Source organism: Taudactylus pleione, unplaced genomic scaffold (assembly GCF_031769625.1).
Source record: "Taudactylus pleione unplaced genomic scaffold, aTauple2 ptg001312l, whole genome shotgun sequence".
Taxonomy (NCBI): Eukaryota; Metazoa; Chordata; class Amphibia; order Anura; family Myobatrachidae; genus Taudactylus; species Taudactylus pleione.
This window is the reverse complement of record NW_028285712.1, coordinates 468318-488038: the sequence shown is the minus strand read 5'-3', so window position 1 is coordinate 488038 and position 19721 is coordinate 468318. Positions and strand designations below refer to the sequence as shown.

The 19721-nt window shown below is 47.7% G+C and overlaps 2 protein-coding genes across 3 annotated transcripts in view; one reads left to right on the top strand and one right to left on the bottom strand.

Annotated features, from left to right (window-relative positions):
* The window catches only part of LOC148443297 (uncharacterized), an 84335-nt gene that overhangs the window by 8217 nt on the left and 56397 nt on the right, over positions 1 to 19721 (bottom strand). The gene's annotated exons all lie outside the window — the stretch shown is intronic.
* Positions 1 to 19721, top strand: part of LOC148443298 (uncharacterized) — a 96518-nt gene that overhangs the window by 69926 nt on the left and 6871 nt on the right. The window contains exons 1-6 of one of the 2 annotated variants that reach the window (XM_088462996.1): positions 7164 to 7219; positions 11294 to 11446; positions 13170 to 13361; positions 13846 to 13924; positions 14044 to 14141; positions 14305 to 14749. The exons of the other annotated variant lie outside the window; for it this stretch is intronic. Coding sequence (XP_088319122.1) covers positions 11369 to 11446; positions 13170 to 13361; positions 13846 to 13924; positions 14044 to 14141; positions 14305 to 14749 — 892 coding nt within the window. The 5' untranslated portion in view covers positions 7164 to 7219; positions 11294 to 11368. Of the gene's footprint in view, positions 1 to 7163; positions 7220 to 11293; positions 11447 to 13169; positions 13362 to 13845; positions 13925 to 14043; positions 14142 to 14304; positions 14750 to 19721 lie in introns of those variants that run through there. 2 annotated transcript variants of the gene reach the window in all.

Here is a 19721-nt window from a genome sequence, read left to right as displayed (position 1 = left end):
GTATAACTAAATGCTCTGTGTCACCGTGGTAACCTGCAATGCCGTATAACTAGATGCTATATGTCACCGTGGTAACCTGCAATGCCGTATAACTACATGCTATATGTCACCGTGGTAACCTGCAATGCCGTCTAACTAGATGCTATATGTCACCGTGGTAACCTGCAATGCCGTATAACTAGATGCTCTGTGTCACCGTGGTAACCTGCAATGCCGTCTAACTAGATGCTCTGTGTCACCGTGGTAACCTGCAATGCCGTCTAACTAGATGCTATATGTCACCGTGGTAACCTGCAATGCCGTCTAACTAGATGCTATATGTCACCGTGGTAACCTGCAATGCCGTATAACTAGATGCTATATGTCACCGTGGTAACCTGCAATGCCGTATAACTAGATGCTATATGTCACCGTGGTAACCTGCAATGCCGTATAACTAGATGCTATATGTCACCGTGGTAACCTGCAATGCTGTATAACTAGATGCTATATGTCACCGTGGTAACCAGCAATGCTGTATAACTAGATGCTATATGTCACCGTGGTAACCTGCAATGCTGTATAACTACATGCTATATGTCACCGTGGTAACCTGCAATGCTGTATAACTAGATGCTATGTGTCACCGTGGTAACCTGCAATGCTGTATAACTAGATGCTATGTGTCACCGTGGTAACCTGCAATGCTGTATAACTAGACGCTATATGTCACCGTGGTAACCTGCAATGCTGTATAACTAGATGCTATATGTCACCGTGGTAACCTGCAATGCCGTATAACTAGATGCTATATGTCACCGTGGTAACCTGCAATGCTGTATAACTAGATGCTATATGTCACCGTGGTAACCAGCAATACTGTATAACTAGATGCTATATGTCACCGTGGTAACCTGCAATGCTGTATAACTAGATGCTATGTGTCACCGTGGTAACCTGCAATGCTGTATAACTAGATGCTATGCTGCAGTAATATCTGGTTTTTTTTTTTGCAGATTGCTTATAATGAGAGAAATGGTAAGAACTTAGTTTTGTTAACTCTCTTTCATCGAAGTCCATAGGGTCCACAGGGAGAACTTGGGGTATAGGTTGGGAACCAAATCCGGGCACCACGCAGTTAAAATTTTCAGCTCCCAGGATTCACTGGATCCACTCTTCCTATAACCCTGCCCCCAAGCCAGAGGCACCTCAGTTTGTAAGTAGCCAAAGGCCGGAGGAGGAAAGATAGAGAGAGAAGACTGGAACACTCAAGAACCACACTCACAGAGAAGGAGATGGGAAACCGGTGACCAGTAACATAGCCCATATGAAGCCACGTGCGTCAGGGCGGGTGCCCTGTGGACTTCGAAGAAAGAGAGAGTTAACAAAAGGTAAGTTCTTACCATAACTCTCATTTAATTCTTCAGGGTCCATAGGCTCCACAGAGAGACCTTGGGGATGTCCCAAAGCAGTTCTTTTAAAGGGTGGGGATGCTCCTTCGCTGAGAGGAGAATACAGCGCCCAAAGGAAGCATCCTGAGAGTCAAAGGTATCTAATGCATAGAACCTTAGAAAGGTCTGGATGGAAGACCACGTAGCCGCCTTAAGGCTGAACAGCTGAGGCGCCACGACGAGCCACCCACGAGGGGCCCACAGACTGAGTAGAATGAACAGTAACAGAAGCCGGAACAGGAAGGCCATCCTGTGTGTAAGCCTCTGAGATACGAGTCATACGAAGCCATCTAGCCAATGTTTGTTTATTGGCCATCCTTTCCTGTGAAATTCATAGAGCACAAATAAGGAGTCTGATTTTCAAAAGGAACTGGTACGGTCCACGTAATCCTGAGAGCACGGACCACAGCCAATGAGGCCTCACCTACCGAGAGGACTAGTGACTGAAAAGCCAGTACAATAAGTTCCTGAAAAATATAGAACTTAGAAACCACTTTAGGAAGAAATACAGGCGAGTGTGACTCACAGGTGAAATATCTAGAAGAGGGAGCCACAGGAGAACGCTCCCAATTCCGACACTCTCCTGGCAGATGCAAACGCCATAAGAAAGAGAGTCTAAACTATAAACTATGCAAGGTCTACTGGAACTAGTGTTTCAAATGGAGGCCCGCAGAACTACTGCCAAATCCAAGGAGCCCCTAGGGGGAACAAAGGGAGGTAGAATCCAGAGAACACCCTGAAGGAAGGTCTGGATACCCGGGAGTGGAGCAATTCTACATTGGAACCATACTGTCAGTGCAGAGACCTGCACTTTTAGGGAGGTCAGGCGGAGGGCTAGACCCAATCCAGCCTGAAGGAATGCCAGGACTCTGGAAATCCTAAACACTTGAAGATCGTAGCTACTAGTACGATACCATAAGAAATATGTATACCACACTCTGTGGTAGATCCCAGCAGAAGCTGGCTTACATGCTCCAAGCATCCTGATGACAGAGCCAGAGAATCCTTTGGACCTCAGTAGGGACGCAGTCAAAGACAGACGATCCAGGTCCGGGAAAAGGCAAGGATCCTTAGACAACAGGTCCAGACGTTGAGGTAGCGGGAATGGAGTGTCAATGGAGAGACTCCAAAAATGTAAGTACCAGTGATGTCTAGGTCAAGCTGGAGTCACCAGCAAGATAGTACCTCCATCTTGTTTGAACTTCCAAAGAACTCGAGGAAGAAGGGAGACCGGAGGGAACAGGTACGCAAATTGGAAGGTCCACTTCACTGACAATGCATCGCCGAAAGTTGCTTTGATATCTCCAGTTCTGGACCCAAACACCGGCAGTCTGTGATTGTGTCGGGAGGCCATGAGGGCCACCTCTGCTCACTAGGATTAAAACATCTCTTGGTGAAGAGACCAGCCCCCTGGGATGTACGTCGTGACGGATGAGGAAGTCCGCTTCCCAATGGAGAACTCCCGGAATGAACACTGCAGAGATGGCCGGGAGGTGACCCTTGGCCCATGTCAGAATGTGTGACACTTCTGTCATTGCTGCCCGACTTCGAGTGTCTCCTTGATGTAAGCCACTGTTGTGACATTATCGGACTTAGGGCCTGATTCAGACCTGCTCACAAATTGCGGCCACTCGCTGGCAAAAAGGGGCTGGATATTTAAATTAAGCGCTCGCACTGCATCTCGTAAGGATGCCCTCTATGTCTTAGCGAGCCCCGGCAATAAGCGCTCACTAGTGTATAAAGACACCCCCTTGCCACTCGCAACACACGTCACCTCTGGTATTTGAAGGATTAATCGGTAACATCGAGAGCCATCGGAGCTGCTTGCAGCGCTTGAGGTAGACCTTACCCTCCCAAAAGCACTGCAGGCAGTTCAGGGTAAAAAACAACCAAGTGCCGTGTTCAATGACGCTACTTTGCTAATTATGCACATCCATTAAACTCCGTTCTGACGCCCAGACACGCCTGCGTTCGCAGCACCACTCCCCCGTTCACAAGCACCTGCCCCTGTTACCACCCACAAATGGCGCTGTCACTCATTCCATTGAGCAGTCTTTTCAGGGCGAGCGAGCAAAATCCAATCAATCGTACTAGTTTGCGCACGTGCACTGCAACTTTGCAGGCTAAAACGGGGGTACCCATAGTGATCCCCCATGTTTTTACAGTTTTAGGGGGCCCTACAATTTATTCCAGATAAATTTCGTTTTTTATCGCAAATCCCACTTCGCAGGTTCCCGTTTTCGTAGGTTTTATATTGAATACGGGGATAAAGCGGGCGCGCGCCCGATACTTTATCCCAGGAAAAGCTCCGATATGCAACGTAAACTTCGACAGCGAAGTTTACGTTTCATATTGAATACCCCTCAGAGAGTCGATCAGGCTCTATATAGCGCTCCCTTTCTGCTTATATTAAACCAGATTCCTAGTGATAGTGGGAGATGGACGCCTGGGAGCTGAAGGCAGATAGAATCTCAGATGTTCCAAACAGAGGGAGCAGCAATGCGTTTTGGCGATCTCTATAGCCTTTTTCTAGCTTAGATGAAAGGAGAGCTGGAGTGTGCTTATTTGTGCAGAGTGAATCTCAAAGGAAATACCACTGAGTTATTTGCAACACTAGTAGCTATATGGATACAATTTAACCACCATCTGGAATATCCAATACTAATAGCTACATTAGCTCATATACAGCTGCTTTATACGGGACATATATTTCTACTTCAGGGTCCATAGGGGGAGTCCACAGGGTTGACCTTGGGGTATAGCTGGATCTGGATCCACGGGCACCACGCAGTTAAAGCTTTTGCTGCTCCCAGGATGCACTTGGGTCCATCCTCCTCTATACCCCGCCCCCGAGCCACAGGCACCTCAGTTTCAGTTGATGCCCGGCCGGAGTCGGGTCACCCTTGGCGCAGGGTGGGCTGCTTTGCAGCCCCCTAAGTTTAATTTGGAGTTTTTTTTATTTATTCATTTAATTTTCAAAGCATTGAAGACGTCCATGCTGCCGCTCCTACACCCCGCTGGCGCCGCAACGCCAGTACAGATCTGGGGATCGCGGCAGGACCCCAGAATCTGTACTAGCCAGGCTCAGGGGACTCCCACGACTGCTGCCGGAAGAGCCGGGGAACAGGTAAGCCGCAGGTCGTCGCCTGACCCGGTCGCAAGCGATGTGCGCTCGCAACCGCGTCGATGGTGGGCCAGTGCGCATGCGCACGACGGAGCCGGCTCCGTCGTGCGCATGCGCGAGACCCGGATAGCGACGGGCACTCCGTCGCTCCGGGTCTCGTACCAAAGGGGGCGAGCTGTCGATGTTGAGTGACAGCTCGCCCCCTTTGGTGGGCGGGCCGGGGGAGTGGCTGCCCAAACGGAGGCGGCCCCACTGACATCACGAGTGATGTCAGTGGGAGAGATTTCGGCTCTGTTAGAGCCGAAATCTCTCTGGGGCTTGCGGCCACGAGACCCTACCACAAGGGTCTCGTCGCAAGCCCGATGGTCTTGACCATCGCGACCATCTTCCTGGCCGCTCGCTATAGCTGTGGGTGGTCACCACCAGCTATGCGAGCGGCCAGGAGGCCGTTCTAAAAAACAAGGAGGCCGGCCCTGATTCAGAGCGAGCACTCTGTCAGAGCGTCCGGCTCTGAATCAGGGCCAGTGTACACAGCACTATAGCCCTCCCAGATACTGAATTTGGTTGATTGTAGTGAAAGGTGCAGTGAGTATTACTTTCTGCATTGTATGTGACTTTTGCTAGTGCTGCTGTCTGTGCTAATTTTTTTCAACTTACTGACAGCTTATACCCATCCCTTTACTTCTCCTACGGCCCGGCAGGTGTGTGGGGTAAGGGCGTCTCTCAGGACCTCACTTATATAAATCACGTATTGGTGAGGTTGGTCACATACTGTTGTGTGCTGCTCAGTGCCATATCTGTGGGCTGTTGTGCTGCATACTTGTGGATGCGCAGGAGTCAAACTCTGATCTTCCTTATTGTGATATAAATTTATATGTTGTTATGTCTGATGAGGAGGTCGGGCGCTCCGCGGCTCCTACATTGTTCTCCTACAGACGCTGCATTGCGGGAGTAAATAAGGAGGATTTATCATAGGATGGGCTGTGTGTGCGGTGCCAGCAGTTACCTGGTCCCTCTAACCCCCCAATGGCGCAGGACCCTCCTTGGGCGGTGTTTTCCCCGGTGCTGGCTTCCATCGCGGACTGTCTGGCGGTCCCGCCCGCTGTCCCCCTTATGGGGTTGACCCAACCAGCCATCCCTCATTCCCCGGGTATACCGCAGTTATTGCAGTCTCCCCCTGGGTCTCAGACTGTTAGTCAATATGCGGGGGTGCCTATGTATATGCAGTCTCCCCCGGTAACGCAACAGTCTGTTATTCCCTTTCCGGGTTTCCCTCAGGCGGCTCAACCACCGTGGGTGGATGTACTCTCCAGTTCAGTCCAAAGTTTAGCAGCTTCAACTTCAGCCTTCCAATCTATGTTACATAGTGAAGTGACTCAAAAGGCGTCTGAGCGCCCTGCTATGTTATCCCAGGCTGCGCAATTATCAGACACTGAGGCGTCCTCAGATGATGGGGAGTTGCTTGAGGATTATATATATATGCAGCAAAGTACAAAAGCGGCACTTGCAAACCAGTGAATGCAGTAGTGTCTTTAATCGATGTTTCGGGGTTCTGAGACCCCTTCTTCAGGAACACATACAATGTATGTGTTCCTGGACCCCTTCTTCAGGAACACATACAATGTATGTGTTCCTGAAGAAGGGGTCTCGGAACCCCGAAACGTCGATTAAAGACACTACTGCATTCACTGGTTTGTAAGTCTCCGGAGCACAGCTTTTGTACTTTGCTGCACGACAGGAGTGATCTCCATATTGAAGGCACCAGGAGCAAGATACCGACCAATTGCGGTCTGCAGAGTGCCGGGCCTCTATTTGAGATATTCTTACTGACACTATTACAGGTTACGTTTTATTATTAGTAGGGCGAGTGTTCCAAAGAAGGGAGAATGTCCAGCTTCTGTTGTTACCTGTATAATGATAATGCAGCACCAGATTCTGCTCCAGCTGTATATTAATAACAAAAAGTTCTGCTCCACCTGTATTATGTAACACTGGGGTCTGCTCCACCTGATTAAAGAAAGTGCAGCACCAGAGGCTGCGCCAGCTGTACTATTATAACAAAAGGTCCTGCTCCACCTGTATTATACCAACACTGGCATCTGCTCTACCTGTATAATGATAATGCAGCACCAGAAGGATCTACTCCACCTGTTTCATATCAACATGATACCTGCTCCACCTGTATGATAATATTGAGACACCAGAGTCTGCTCCTCAAGTATAATAATAATAAATCCCATTACCCGCTGCCAGACACAACAATGGCCGATTTCTGCCTCTTCCTCCTGACACCGTCACCCGGAAGCTGCAGATACACTGGAAGAAACGCCCCTATAGATAGCCACGCCCCTCCCCTCCATGCAGCTATGGCTACTGAACTGCCCCGCCTCTATTATCATAGTGACCGCCCTCCTCTCATTCCCCTAAGTGCGAGTAGCCAATCAGGCGGCACAGAGTAGGAAGAACGTCCTGTAACTAAGAAGTTACCTCCACCTGCCGCTCACAGCTTCATCACTAGAGTAACATCTGTAGAGTGTAATGGTGTCCTCATGTACGGTGACCGGCGGCCATATTCTTATAGTCTCCCAGTCACAGAGCAGGGGGGCGGAGCCAAAGGGGCTTTAGCTGCCATTTTATCATAGACATTCCTGACAGCCGGAGCCAGGTAACCTGTCCTGTATATATTATATTATTATTATGTATTCGGGAGAGGGGACCGTACAGTGATATATGAGGGGGAATAACACAGCTCCCAGCACACACTGATATGTGGTATTATTATTATATAGGGGAGAGGGGACCGTACAGTGATATATGAGGGGGAATAACACAGCTCCCAGCACACACTGATATGTGGTATTATTATTATATAGGGGGAGAGGGGACCGTACAGTGATATATGAGGGGGAATCACACAGCTCCCAGCACACACTGATATGTGGTATTATTATTATATAGGGGAGAGGGGACTGTACAGTGATATATGAGGGGTAATAACACAGCTCCCAGCACACACTGATATGTGCTATTATTATTATATAGGAGGGAGGGGACCATACAGTGATATACGAGGGGGAATAACACAGCTCCCAGCACACACTGATATGTGGTATTATATGGGGGGGAGGGGACCATACAGTGATATACGAGGGGGATTAACACAGCTCCCAGCACACACTGATATGTGGTATTACAGTGTTCTCCCAGGCTGCTTTCTGCGGGCGCATCGCGCGGCAGAAGCAGCCTACCGCCCGGCACTTCCCCCCTGCCGCATTCCCGGTCACCCTCCTGCCGTGGAACGCTGGCCTCTGAAGCTATGATGTCATGACGTCACCCGCGACGTGTGGAGCCTGCCCTGCGCGCCTTCTGGTTCTAGTTAGATCCAGTCAGAGCGAGGCAGCGGGAATGGGAGCGCCGAGCAGCATATTAAGGTAAGTTCTGGGCTGGGCTGGGCTGGGACCCGTCTGGGGGCACTGCATATGGGGCCAGTCTGGGGGCACTGCATAAGGGGCCAGTCTGGGGGCACTTTATAGGGGCAAAACAAAACTACAGGAGGCAATGCATAAAGGGGAAAACTACATGGGGCAATGCATAAAGGGGAAACTATAGGGGCACAGTATAAAGGGCACAAATACAGGGGGCACTGCATATGGGGATAACTACAGGGGGCACTGCATAATGGGCACTTTTGACTGAGAGCCAGTGGGGGTGCACCCTGAGACCTGTCGGGCTGGAATGGTAAGGGAGGGCAGTGTTCTCCCCAGGCTGTTTTTTCCGGGTGCACCACCCGACACTTTGGGAGCCTGCAACTGGGGACGGTATTTGGGAACTGTATAAAAAGCACCAGATCCTACAGACTTTGCAGCTTTTCATAATAAGACAACTGGGCCTCTATTAAGAGGATAATTGATATATAAAAATGTTATTTCAAGTTTAAATCATTATAAGGTCAGGGTTTAAAACATTTTAGTATTGCGGAGGCCCCACCCGGCTACTTCTTGATACCACCAGGCTGGAAAAAAATTCTGGGGAGAACAATGAATACAGGTGGTGCAGACTCAGTTGTTCCTATAATACAGGTGGTGCAGACTCAGTTGTTCCTATAATACAGGTGGTGCAGACTCAGTTGTTACTATACTACAGGAGGTGCAGACTCAGTTGTTACTATACTACAGGAGGTGCAGGCTCATTACTATAATACAGGTGGTGCAAATACCAATATTACTATAATACAGGTGGTGCAGACCCAGTTGTTACTATAATACAGGTAATGCAGACTCAGTTGTCACTATGATACAGGTGGTGCAGACTCAGATGTTACTATAATACAGGTGGCGCAGACCCCGTTGTTACTATAATACAGGTGGTGCAGACCCAGTTGTTACTATAATACAAGTGGCGCAGACCCCATTGTTACTGTAATACAGGTGGCGCAGAGTCAGTAGTTACCATAATACCGGTGGTGCAGACTCCATCATTAGTATAATACAGGTGGCACAGACCATACTTGCTTGGTAACAGACTGCTATCTGGTGTCTTGGTAGCATTAAATGGGTCAGCGGGATTTGGTAAATATATGGAACGGTAGTGTATAGATCCCCTTCATTAGATGTACCTTGAAGTGACATTGAGTAAGTGCAGAAGTGCGGTTCCATACCCATAAAGGCCAACAAAAGAAGAAATTTGTCCCCTAGCTGTCTCGCTTTGTTTGCAACACGTCGCGCTTGGGGGCTCGCTTCACTTGCTACAGGTTTATATACCTCCTCTATGTCCACATGGTTAGTAGGGAATGACGTTGGACAGTAACTGATGAATTCAGGGTACATTTACGGAAGGGGATCTATCCACTACCATATGGAATCCTCCTGAATGGCTCAGATAACTGCAGCGCCCCCTGCCTCTGTGGAGCCATCAGTGCACGTTCTCATTTGGGGGTATGTGACAGCTCTGCTATCTGCATACATGGTGGTTGATACATGCACCCTCACCACCACCGTGCCTTCTCTATCACTGTACATTGTGACCAGATCTGAGGGCAGGGTTACTACCTTTTCATTTTACAGGTTCCTGAGCAGGTAGACGTTTCCAAATACAGCACTTTATATGCTATAAAGGCACCTCATGCCCTTTTATATGACTTAGATCCCCCTAGTGCCCCTTTATAAGCCTCAGAGCCCAATCACACCCCTTCATATGCCTCAGAGCCCTTTCTGCCATTATATGCCAGCACAGAGCCCCCACATGCATCTTTATATGCCTCAGAGCCTCCTCACACCCCTTTTTATGCCTTAGAGCCCGCTTGCACTCCTTTACATTGGTTGCTTGCAAGTGTGACTAAGTGACAGTATGATAGTATGCAGCTGCCATCGATAAACAGGAAGATGCGCCAGTATGGAGCTACAGTATGCTAGCCTGCCATTCTGGGTGCTCATACAGAGCTAGAGTATATTTGCCATCTATTCTGGATGCCAGAATGGAGTTTTGAGTGCATTAGCAATCCGTTTCCGGTGCTGGATTAGAGCTCTGATAACCTTAACCAACCATTGCGGGAGGGGGAGTGAGCTCTGAGTATGTTAGCCAGGTGTTTGGGCTGCCACAATGGAGCCCTGAGTAGCCAGCAATTCTAGGTGCTGGTATAGGGCTACGAGAACCTTGGCCATTCATTGTAGCTGCCCCGATTGATTCTCCCCAGTGCCTCAGCAATCCATTCTGGGTTCAAGAATAGAGCTCTAAGTACCCGAGACCTTCATTCCAGCTGCTGGAGTAGGTGTTGGATGAATAGTTCTATCTGAGTTGCCAGAACAGGTGTTAGGTTACCAATTCCATCTCTTCTAGCTCCCGGAATACGTGTCTCAGTATTGTGGGTATAAATAGAGCTTTGTGGCTCCACAGCAACATTTTGTAGGGGCCTCTACAAAACACACCCAGAGAGTGAGAGCATCTGCATACAAGGGGTCCACAATAACAAATCATCCTTCACTTCGACCCCAACACTGTGGGTAACATCATCATATCTAGGGAGGGGACTAATAACCCTCTCACCCAGGAAGGCACAGGCCAACCATGGTTACCAAGTCCCTAATAGAGGGGTGCACCTGGGAGTAACCCCCTATACACAGATCAGGTCCGCTTCCTCAGGCAAATTGCATCAAGTATGTGTCTCGGAGGTCCAGAACTCTTGGCCATGAGAGGATCATTGGTGTAACCTCCAGCAATGACGTGTGGTGGTCACTGAGCAGCCCTGTGAAGCTGGGTTAGAGGAACTTCTAAGAAACACTGACTATGGCTCTGGGAATGAGGGGACTTAGTGGTCACTTAGTCTATTGTTATTTTTTTTATGGGCAACATGATAGCGTAGTGGACAGCATTATTAATTCACAGCACTGAGGTCATGAATTCAATTCCTGAACAAGACTCTGTCTGTGTTGATTTTGTATGTTCTCCCCTGGTTTGTACTGGGTTCTACCAGGGGCTCTGGTTTCCTCCCATTTTCCAAATAAATACTGGTAGGTTAGTTGGCTTCTTTCATAAATACCCATAGAGAGAGAGCGAGAAAGAGAGTGTGTGTGGGAGGTGGGGGTGGGCTGTCTATGTGGTAGAAAATGTAGATTGTAAGCTCCACTGGGACAGATGTGACTAAATATTCCCTGTAAAGCGCTGTGTAATATGTGCTCACTACATAGATAACTGGTAATGAATAGCTTCTAATAATTATATTTATTCCTTGATTTCTGTGCAGTGAGGAGTCAGATCCTTGTTACTAGAAGTCACATGAGGGTGAGACGTGTCCTGTATAAATCACTGATCACTGAGGATGGACAAGGGCAGGAGTCACATGACTGAGAGGATACTAAATCTCACCCTGGAGATCATCTTCCTGCTGACTGGAGAGGTGAGAGGGTCTGAGAGTGTCATAGTGACATCACATATGTATAGTAATAATACAGGGACATGACTGGGGAGGGGATCTGGGAGTGTCACAGTGACATCACTTATATTTATAGTAATAATACAGGGACATGACTGGGGAGGGGATCTGGGGTGTCACAGTGACATCACTTATATCTATAGTAATAATACAGGGACATGACTGGGGGAGGTGAGGGGATCTGGGAGTATCACAGTGACATCACTTTTATCTATAGTAATAATACAAGGACATGACTGGGGAGGTGAGGGGATCTGGGAGTGTCACTGTGACATCACTTATAGCTATAGTAGACATGACTGGGGAGGTGAGGGGATCTGGGAGTGTCACAGTGACATCACATATCTATCATAATAATACAGGGACATGACTGGGGAGGGGATCTGGGGTGTCACAGTGACATCACTTATATCTATAGTAATAATACAGGGACATGACTGGGGGAGGTGAGGGGATCTGGGAGTATCACAGTGACATCACTTATATCTATAGTAATAATACAAGGACATGACTGGGGAGGTGAGGGGATCTGGGAGTGTCACTGTGACATCACTTATAGCTATAGTAGACATGACTGGGGAGGTGAGGGGATCTGGGAGTGTCTCAGTGACATCACTTATATCTATAGTAATAATACAGGGACATGACTGGGGAGGTGAGAGGATCTGGGAGTGTCACTGTGACATCACTTATAGCTATAGTAGACATGACGGGAGGTGAGGGGATCTGGGAGTGTCACAGTGACATCACTTATATCTATAGTAATAATACAGGGACATGACTGGGGAGGTGAGGGGATCTGGGAGTGTCACAGTGACATCACTTATATCTATAGTAATAATACAGGGACATGGCTGGGGAGGTGGAGGGGTCTGGGAGTGTCACAGTGACATCACCTATATCTATAGTGATAATACAGTGACATGACTGGGGAGGTGAGGGGATCTGGGAGTGTCATAGTGACATCACTTATATCTATAGTATTAATACAGGGTCATGACAGAGGAGGTGAGAGGATCTGGGAGTGTCACATCACTTATATCTATAGTAATACAGGGACATGTCTGGGGAGTTGAGAGAGTCTGGTAGTGTTACAGTGACATCACTTATATCTCTAGTAATAAAATAATACAGGGACATGACTGGGGTGGTGAGGGGATCTGGGAGTGTCTCAGTGACATCACTTATATCTATAGTAATAATACAGGGACATGACTGGGGAGGTGAGGGGATCTGGGAGTGTCTCAGTGACATCACTTATATCTATAGTAATAATACAGGGGCATGACTGGGGAGGTAAGGGGATCTGGGAGTGTCACTGTGACATCACTTATAGCTATAGTAGACATGACTGGGGTGGTGAGGGGATCTGGGAGTGTCACAGTGAGATCACATATCTATAGTAATAATACAGGGACATATATATTGTCAATGATTCAATTCTTGCAGGAACTAGGATATATTACATTGCTCATGGTATCTTGTTTTGTTTCTTTTCTATCACTGAAATGAAGATGTTAGGAGATGTGCTATATTCTGTCCACTGTCCTATATATGGTATAAAGTTAGGATAGGGGTTTTATTTGTAAGACTTACCCTTCATGCATATTTTGCACTGATGACACCTCAATAAACGGCTCCATGAATATATTTTGACCCTCTTATTAATGTCTCCCCCAATAAACAGGGTTACACAGTAGTGAAGAAGACTTCCGGTGAGTGCGAGACACCCAGCAGCCGTCCCTGTGTGTCAGTAGGACTGAGCAGGACCCAGAGCCCCATCACGGTGCCTCCACCTCACTCACTGATACATGAGAGACACAGTGACCAGAAGATCCTGGAACTCACCAACAGGATCATTCAGCTGCTGACTGGAGAGGTGACTGCTGGGAATGGGACATTATACAGTAACTCCAGGGGATGTGTCTGGGTGATGACTGGAGAGGTGACTGCTGGGAATGGGACATTATATAGTAACACCAGGGGATGTGTCTGGGTGATGACTGTATCATTGTCGGAGACACCCAGCAGCCGTCCCCATGTGTCAGGAGGACTAAGCAGAACCCAGTGCCCCAACACGGTGCCTCCACCTCACTCACTGATACATGAGAGACACAATGACCAGAAGATCCTGGAACTCACCAACAAGATAAATCAGCTGCTGACTGGGGAGGTGACTGCTGGGAATAGGACATTACACAGTAACACCAGGGGATGTGTCTGGGTGATGACTGGAGAGGTGACTGCTGGGAATGGGACATTATACAGTAACACCAGGGGATGTGTCTGGGTGATGACTGTATCATTGTGTATGTCAGGTTCCTATAAGGTGTCAGGATGTCACTGTCTATGTCTCCATGCAGGAGGGGGAGTATATAGAGGAACACAAAGGTCTGTACAAGGACGTGATGATGGAGAATCACCGGCCCCTCACATCACTGGGTTAGAGGAGACTGTCATTTATTGTACAGGGGAGAGCAGGTATGGGAGCCCCCTATATACACACATCACCTGATAATCACATATATACAATGTACTCAGTCACTGTGTGTCTCCTACAGATGGATCCAGTAACAGAAATACCCCAGAGAGATGTCCCCATTCTCTTTTTTCACAGGATTGTACAGAGGAGAATCGCAGGATCCCACAGGAGCATCAGGTAGGTGGGATTTAGGGTCTCACCAATATACCAAAGTGACTGTCACTATATGATGTGTACAGAAGCTGTGTGTGTCTTATTATCCAGAATTCTTCTACTTAATGTGATATCATGAGATCTGACATTTCTAAAATGTTACTTTATTGTTTTGTGGGTTATTTAGGGTGAAATTCTGGCTGATATCAAGGTAGAAGATATAGAGGGAGTAGGAGAGGCGTATGTGACTGATATGAAGGCAGAAGATTTAGAGGGAGAAGAAGAGACGTATGTGACTGATATGAAGGCAGAAGATATGGAAGGAGAAGAAAAGACGTATGTGACTGATATAAAGGTAGAAGATGTAGAGAGAGTAGAAGAGACGTATGTGATTGATAATAAGGCAGAAGATATAGAGGGAGAAGAAGAGACGTATGTGACTGATATGAAGGCAGAAGATATAGAGGGAGAAGAAGAGACGTATGTGACTGATATGAAGCTAGAAGATATAGAGGGAGAAGAAGAGACGTATGTGACTGATATGAAGGCAGAAGATATAGAGGGAGAAGAGACATATGTGAGGGGTGATCAGCAGTGTAAGGAGGAGGAAATCCCTACAAATATCGCCACAGGTGAGTAATAAAGACTTATTACAGAAAAGAGTCGCATATTCTCCTTGCACTACAACACAGTGCCGTAACTAGCTATGGGCGACCGGTGCTGTCGCAAAGGGCGCAGAGGCTCTGTCTACCCCACTTGCCCTTGTTCCTGGTTAGCAGGGTGCCTACAGCCAGGATTGCTTCTGGATCACCTGCAGACTGTCCTGTGGACTAACTGGCTCCCTGGCCAGTATATGCAGCCAATCGGGCGTCCTTAGGACGGTCATTGTTGCACTTAGTGAAGCAGTGTGTCACGCCCCTTCCGCATGACGTAACTGTGTTGCACACTCAGTGCACGGGGCCGGCACAGGGTGCAACCGTGCCCTGCTTCAACAATTTCTAATTCTACACGCTCAGCCAAAAGGCTTGGCCTAGCCTACTGATACTACATATGATAATATGCGGAATATTATTGCTCAATTTGCAATTAATCTGTTTCTGTGAAAATTAAATGGGTTAATAACTTATGTAGAGCGGTTTTGGGCTGGACCCTGCTGTGTTGTATACATTCCTTTTTCTTCCATCTGGGAGACACCTTACATCTGGGTTATGTATAGTAGAGGGAGGAGTCAGACACTAGCTAATTGAGAACTGGCTCCCACCCCCTATATAACTCCTCCCTTTCCACAGTAAGCTCAGTCTATAATGTCCTGGCTTTTAGTTGGGTTTTATTTCTTTATGTTAGTGCTTTGGATTTGGGAGCTTAGTTCCTGGAGACAAGCGACAAGCACCAACAGAGAGGGAGTTATATAGATTAGAGGGTTTGTGTGAACCTGTATCCCACTCTAAAGATGGCCACTGAGAGAGTCACCAAACTACCATGTCCCTGAGTCTCCATGCCAGACACACATCTGAGGGGGCCGCAGGCATAAAGGTCATATATGTTACAAGTATAAGAATCTTGTTGCCATTATACTGCACAGTGCTTTAGAGCAGATTGGCCGGGGCTTGTTATTACTCACAGATCCTGTAGAGTCGGCTTGTCTCACACCTCCATGGGCTGTTCAGCACAATACTTCTTCAATCTTCAGTGCTGCATTCAGTTTGAGGGTTACAGAAGCAGCGACATGCTGCTGCTTTTAAAGGAGAGAGTTGCATTGCTGGTTCCAGGACGCCGCTGACCCCTTCAGGCGCACAGCGGTGACGTCTTCAGGTGGGGCCACAAGTAGTTTCCAGGCCAGAGATTAAACGGCAGGATAGAGCGCGCTGCGGGTGACGTCATTGGCAAGCATCGGAGGCTATGTGTCAAAGAGTGATTAAATGACTGCTGCACAGTGTAATCGCGCAGCGGTGACATCAGGCCGAGCCACGGACGCTGGAGGCTATGTCACAGGTGTCCAGAATTAGCAGGACCCGGCGGCTGGCCACGCACCCACTCCCCCAGGTATTTATTTTTATTAAAACACAGGTGCTGCAAAGCCACAGCAGCTGAGGTCTGGGGGAAGTCAGAGCAGGTACTGGGTGATGGAGGCCTGACAAGCTAAGCCGTAACCCTGGAGTTTTACTATGTGTAGTTACCCTGGTGTTCTGGGCTTATTATACAGTATGTATAAGCATAGTTACTGCACTGTTGTCACTGATAGGCAGTATCTTACACGGGTATGTGTATGTATGTGTATGAGTGTATATTTGTGTATGAGTGTGTGTGTATATGACAATTTATTTTACCTTTGGTTTATAGGCAAAGAATTTGGTCTTTTGGGTCCAGGGTGTTTTTGCATTTAATCAAGTGGGTTAATAAGAGTCTACATTTAGCTCTGTATTTTCTATTCATTCAGGGCTACACTCTTTCTATGGGAAGTTAGGTAGCTAAATGATTGGAGTAGACTTGTCTTTCTTTCTCAGTATGGATAAGCCAGACAAGGGTTCTAAAAAAACAAGTCACTGTTTATACTTGTACGAAGTGTGATAAAAAATTTGCCAAAAGGTACCGACCCAGGGCCGCTCTGTGCTGGTTGTTCATGTCACAACGGGGCTGTAGGAAAACCTATGATGAGTTTAAGAACTGGGGGGTTTAAAATAATTGTGGGAAAAGACGGGGATGGCAGCCAAAGTCTCCTAATTGCGGTCAAACCCAGGTTTGACTAGACCTGCCCAGAGGCGCAGAGTCTAACTCACTTGGTGGTTTTCTCCAGTGACCCCTCCAATTGGGATTTGGTTTTACGCTGCACCAAGTGAGCAGGTCGTGGCCCTCTGGACAGCTACCTGGGAGTGACAGAAGACTGAACTATATATATATATATATATATATATATATATATATATATACTAAGAATACAGTAACACAGGGGAATGGCTAGTACTGAAACACTGGGACTGGGTACTCTAAGATTTTCCGGAGACGTACTGAATGTGCAGGGATGAAATTATACTGCGACAGGAACAAGGTACACCAAGATGCCACTTGGTGGTGCACTGGAGGTGTAGACGGAACTTGTACTGAACACAGGGACGAAGTACACAAGGATGCCACTTGGGGGCGTATTGGAGGTGTAGCTGGAGACACTCAGGGTTAACTTGTATTGAAGTTGGAGACTGGATACACAGAGGTGCGACTTGAGACACTTGGGATGAACTTGTACTGAAGCACAGGGATGAAATACACAATGGTGCGTACTTTGGACACTATGATGTGTATTTAGTACACAGAGATGCGGCTTGAGACACTCGGGATGATCTTGCACTGAAGCACAGGGATGAAGTACACAATGGTGCATACTTTGTACACTATGGCATGTATTTAGTACACGAAGGTGCGGCTTGAGACACTCGGCATGATATTGTACTGAAGCACAGGGATGAAATACACAATGGTGCGTACTTTGTACACTATGGTGTGTATTTAGTACACAGAGGTGTGACTCCGGACACATCAGCAGATTACTAGAAAGTGTACACAGTGGCGAGTATTTGTACACAGGTGCGACTACGGACGCACCCGCAGAGTACTGGAAAGGATACACAGTGGGGCAACTTGAGACACACAGGATAAACTTGTACAGAATGTGGGTACTGAATACACAGAGATGTGACTGGAGACACACAGGAAGCCAGGAACTTGTACAGAACATGAGGACTGAATACACAGAGTTGTGATTGAAGACACACAGGAAGCCAGGAACTTGTACGGAACATGGGGACTGAATACACAGAGTTGTGATTGAAGACACACAAGAAACCAGGAAGACTGAAGAAAGAAATACGGCCTCTGGAACATAAGACGGTTGTCACAGGGAAAGACTATGTGCACTCATACAGCGATGATGAACAGCAACTTCCTGTGCAGGAGTCGGACCTAAACACCCCTAGGCAGCTGGTCATTGGATCATGAGATCAGCTGGGAGACTAGCAGGGTTGCCATTGGAGAAGATTGATCAGGTGAGATGAACCAACATGGCTGCACCCATGCCTGCTAACACAGGAGTCAGGAAGTCCAAACGGACCTCGGGGAAAATCCTCAGCCATTACCTACCACTACAACTGGCATCTGAACGCCTCGGAGCCTAGAAACACCAGTTTAGCAGTGAGTAAAGGCCGATCCCAGGCCGGATCCTGACAGTTCACAGGTAAATCCATCACCAGGATGTTCGGCTGAACAGTCGGTGGTGCCTGATTGGGCCAGTTCTATGGCGGATGCCATAGGGGAAGTACGTCACTTTCAGGAAAATTATATGACACCCTGTGCTTAAGCTCCTCTTTTGGCTGATCCCTTGGTAGAGCCCAGACGGGCCTAGAATATGGGAACGATGACTCACTCAGGTGGCGAAATCCCAAAATAAATTGGGGCCACAGCCATTCAAAAGTGGTCACATTCCTCTGTAGATTTTCCAGCTATTTCTTCACAGGAAGAAGGGGAATTGGATTATGATTGGGAGGACACCTCAAACTAGCGCAGTTACAGGGGGCGGCTATGCCAGAGACTAGCATAGTTACTGGGGGCGGCTATGCCAGAGACTAGCGCAGTTGCGGGGGGCGGCTATGCCAGAGACTAGCGCAGTAAAAGGAGGCGGCTATGCCAGAGACTAGCGTAGTTACTGGGGGCGGCTATGCCAGAGTCTAGTGCAGTTACAGGAGGCGGCTATGCCAGAGACTAGCGCAGTTACAGGAGACTGCTATGCCAGAGACTAGCGCAGTTACAGGAGACGGCTATGCCAGAGACTAGCACAGTTACAGGAGGCGGCTATGCCAGAGTCTAGTGCAGTTACAGGAGGCGGCTATGCCAGAGACTAGCGCAGTTACAGGAGACTGCTATGCCAGAGACTAGCACAGTTACATGTGGCGGCTATGCCAGAGACTAGTGTAGTTAAAGGAGGCGGCTATGTCAGAGACTAGCGCAGTTACAGGTGGCGGCTATGCCAGAGACTAGTGCAGTTTCTTTTTTTAAACGTAAGAACAAACATGTTTTGGTTTTCCCAGAATTCTCTTATTTTGAGGAAATAGTAAAGGGATCCTGGTTAAAACTGAATTAAAAATGTCATATTCCGAAAAAATTTAAGTGTCTTTATCCTATTTCAGAATAGGATACCAACGAATGGGAAATACCACCCATGGTGGATGCTTCTATTGCTAGGTTGGTTAGGTTCCTCACTACTAAGAATGAGGCTGTTCTAAAATCTCTGTTCACCTTGTCAGGAGTATCGCTGCTGCCAATTCAGGCCAGCGCCTGGGTGATTGAGGCTATCTGTCCCTGGATGAATCGGATGATTACTGGTTTTGAATCCGGGGATGAATCTGAAGCGAACTCCTTGGTTGATCAGATTTCGGAAGCTCTAACCTATATAGATGACGCTTTATTAGATACTATTCAGATACAGTCTAATATTTCAGCCTTAGCTGTTTCTGCCAGGCGTTCGCTTGGCTCAAAACATGGAAGGCAGGCATAAAATCAAAACATGCTCTAGAGGCACTGTCTTTTGAAGGAAGGTCTTTGTTTGGTCCAGAATTA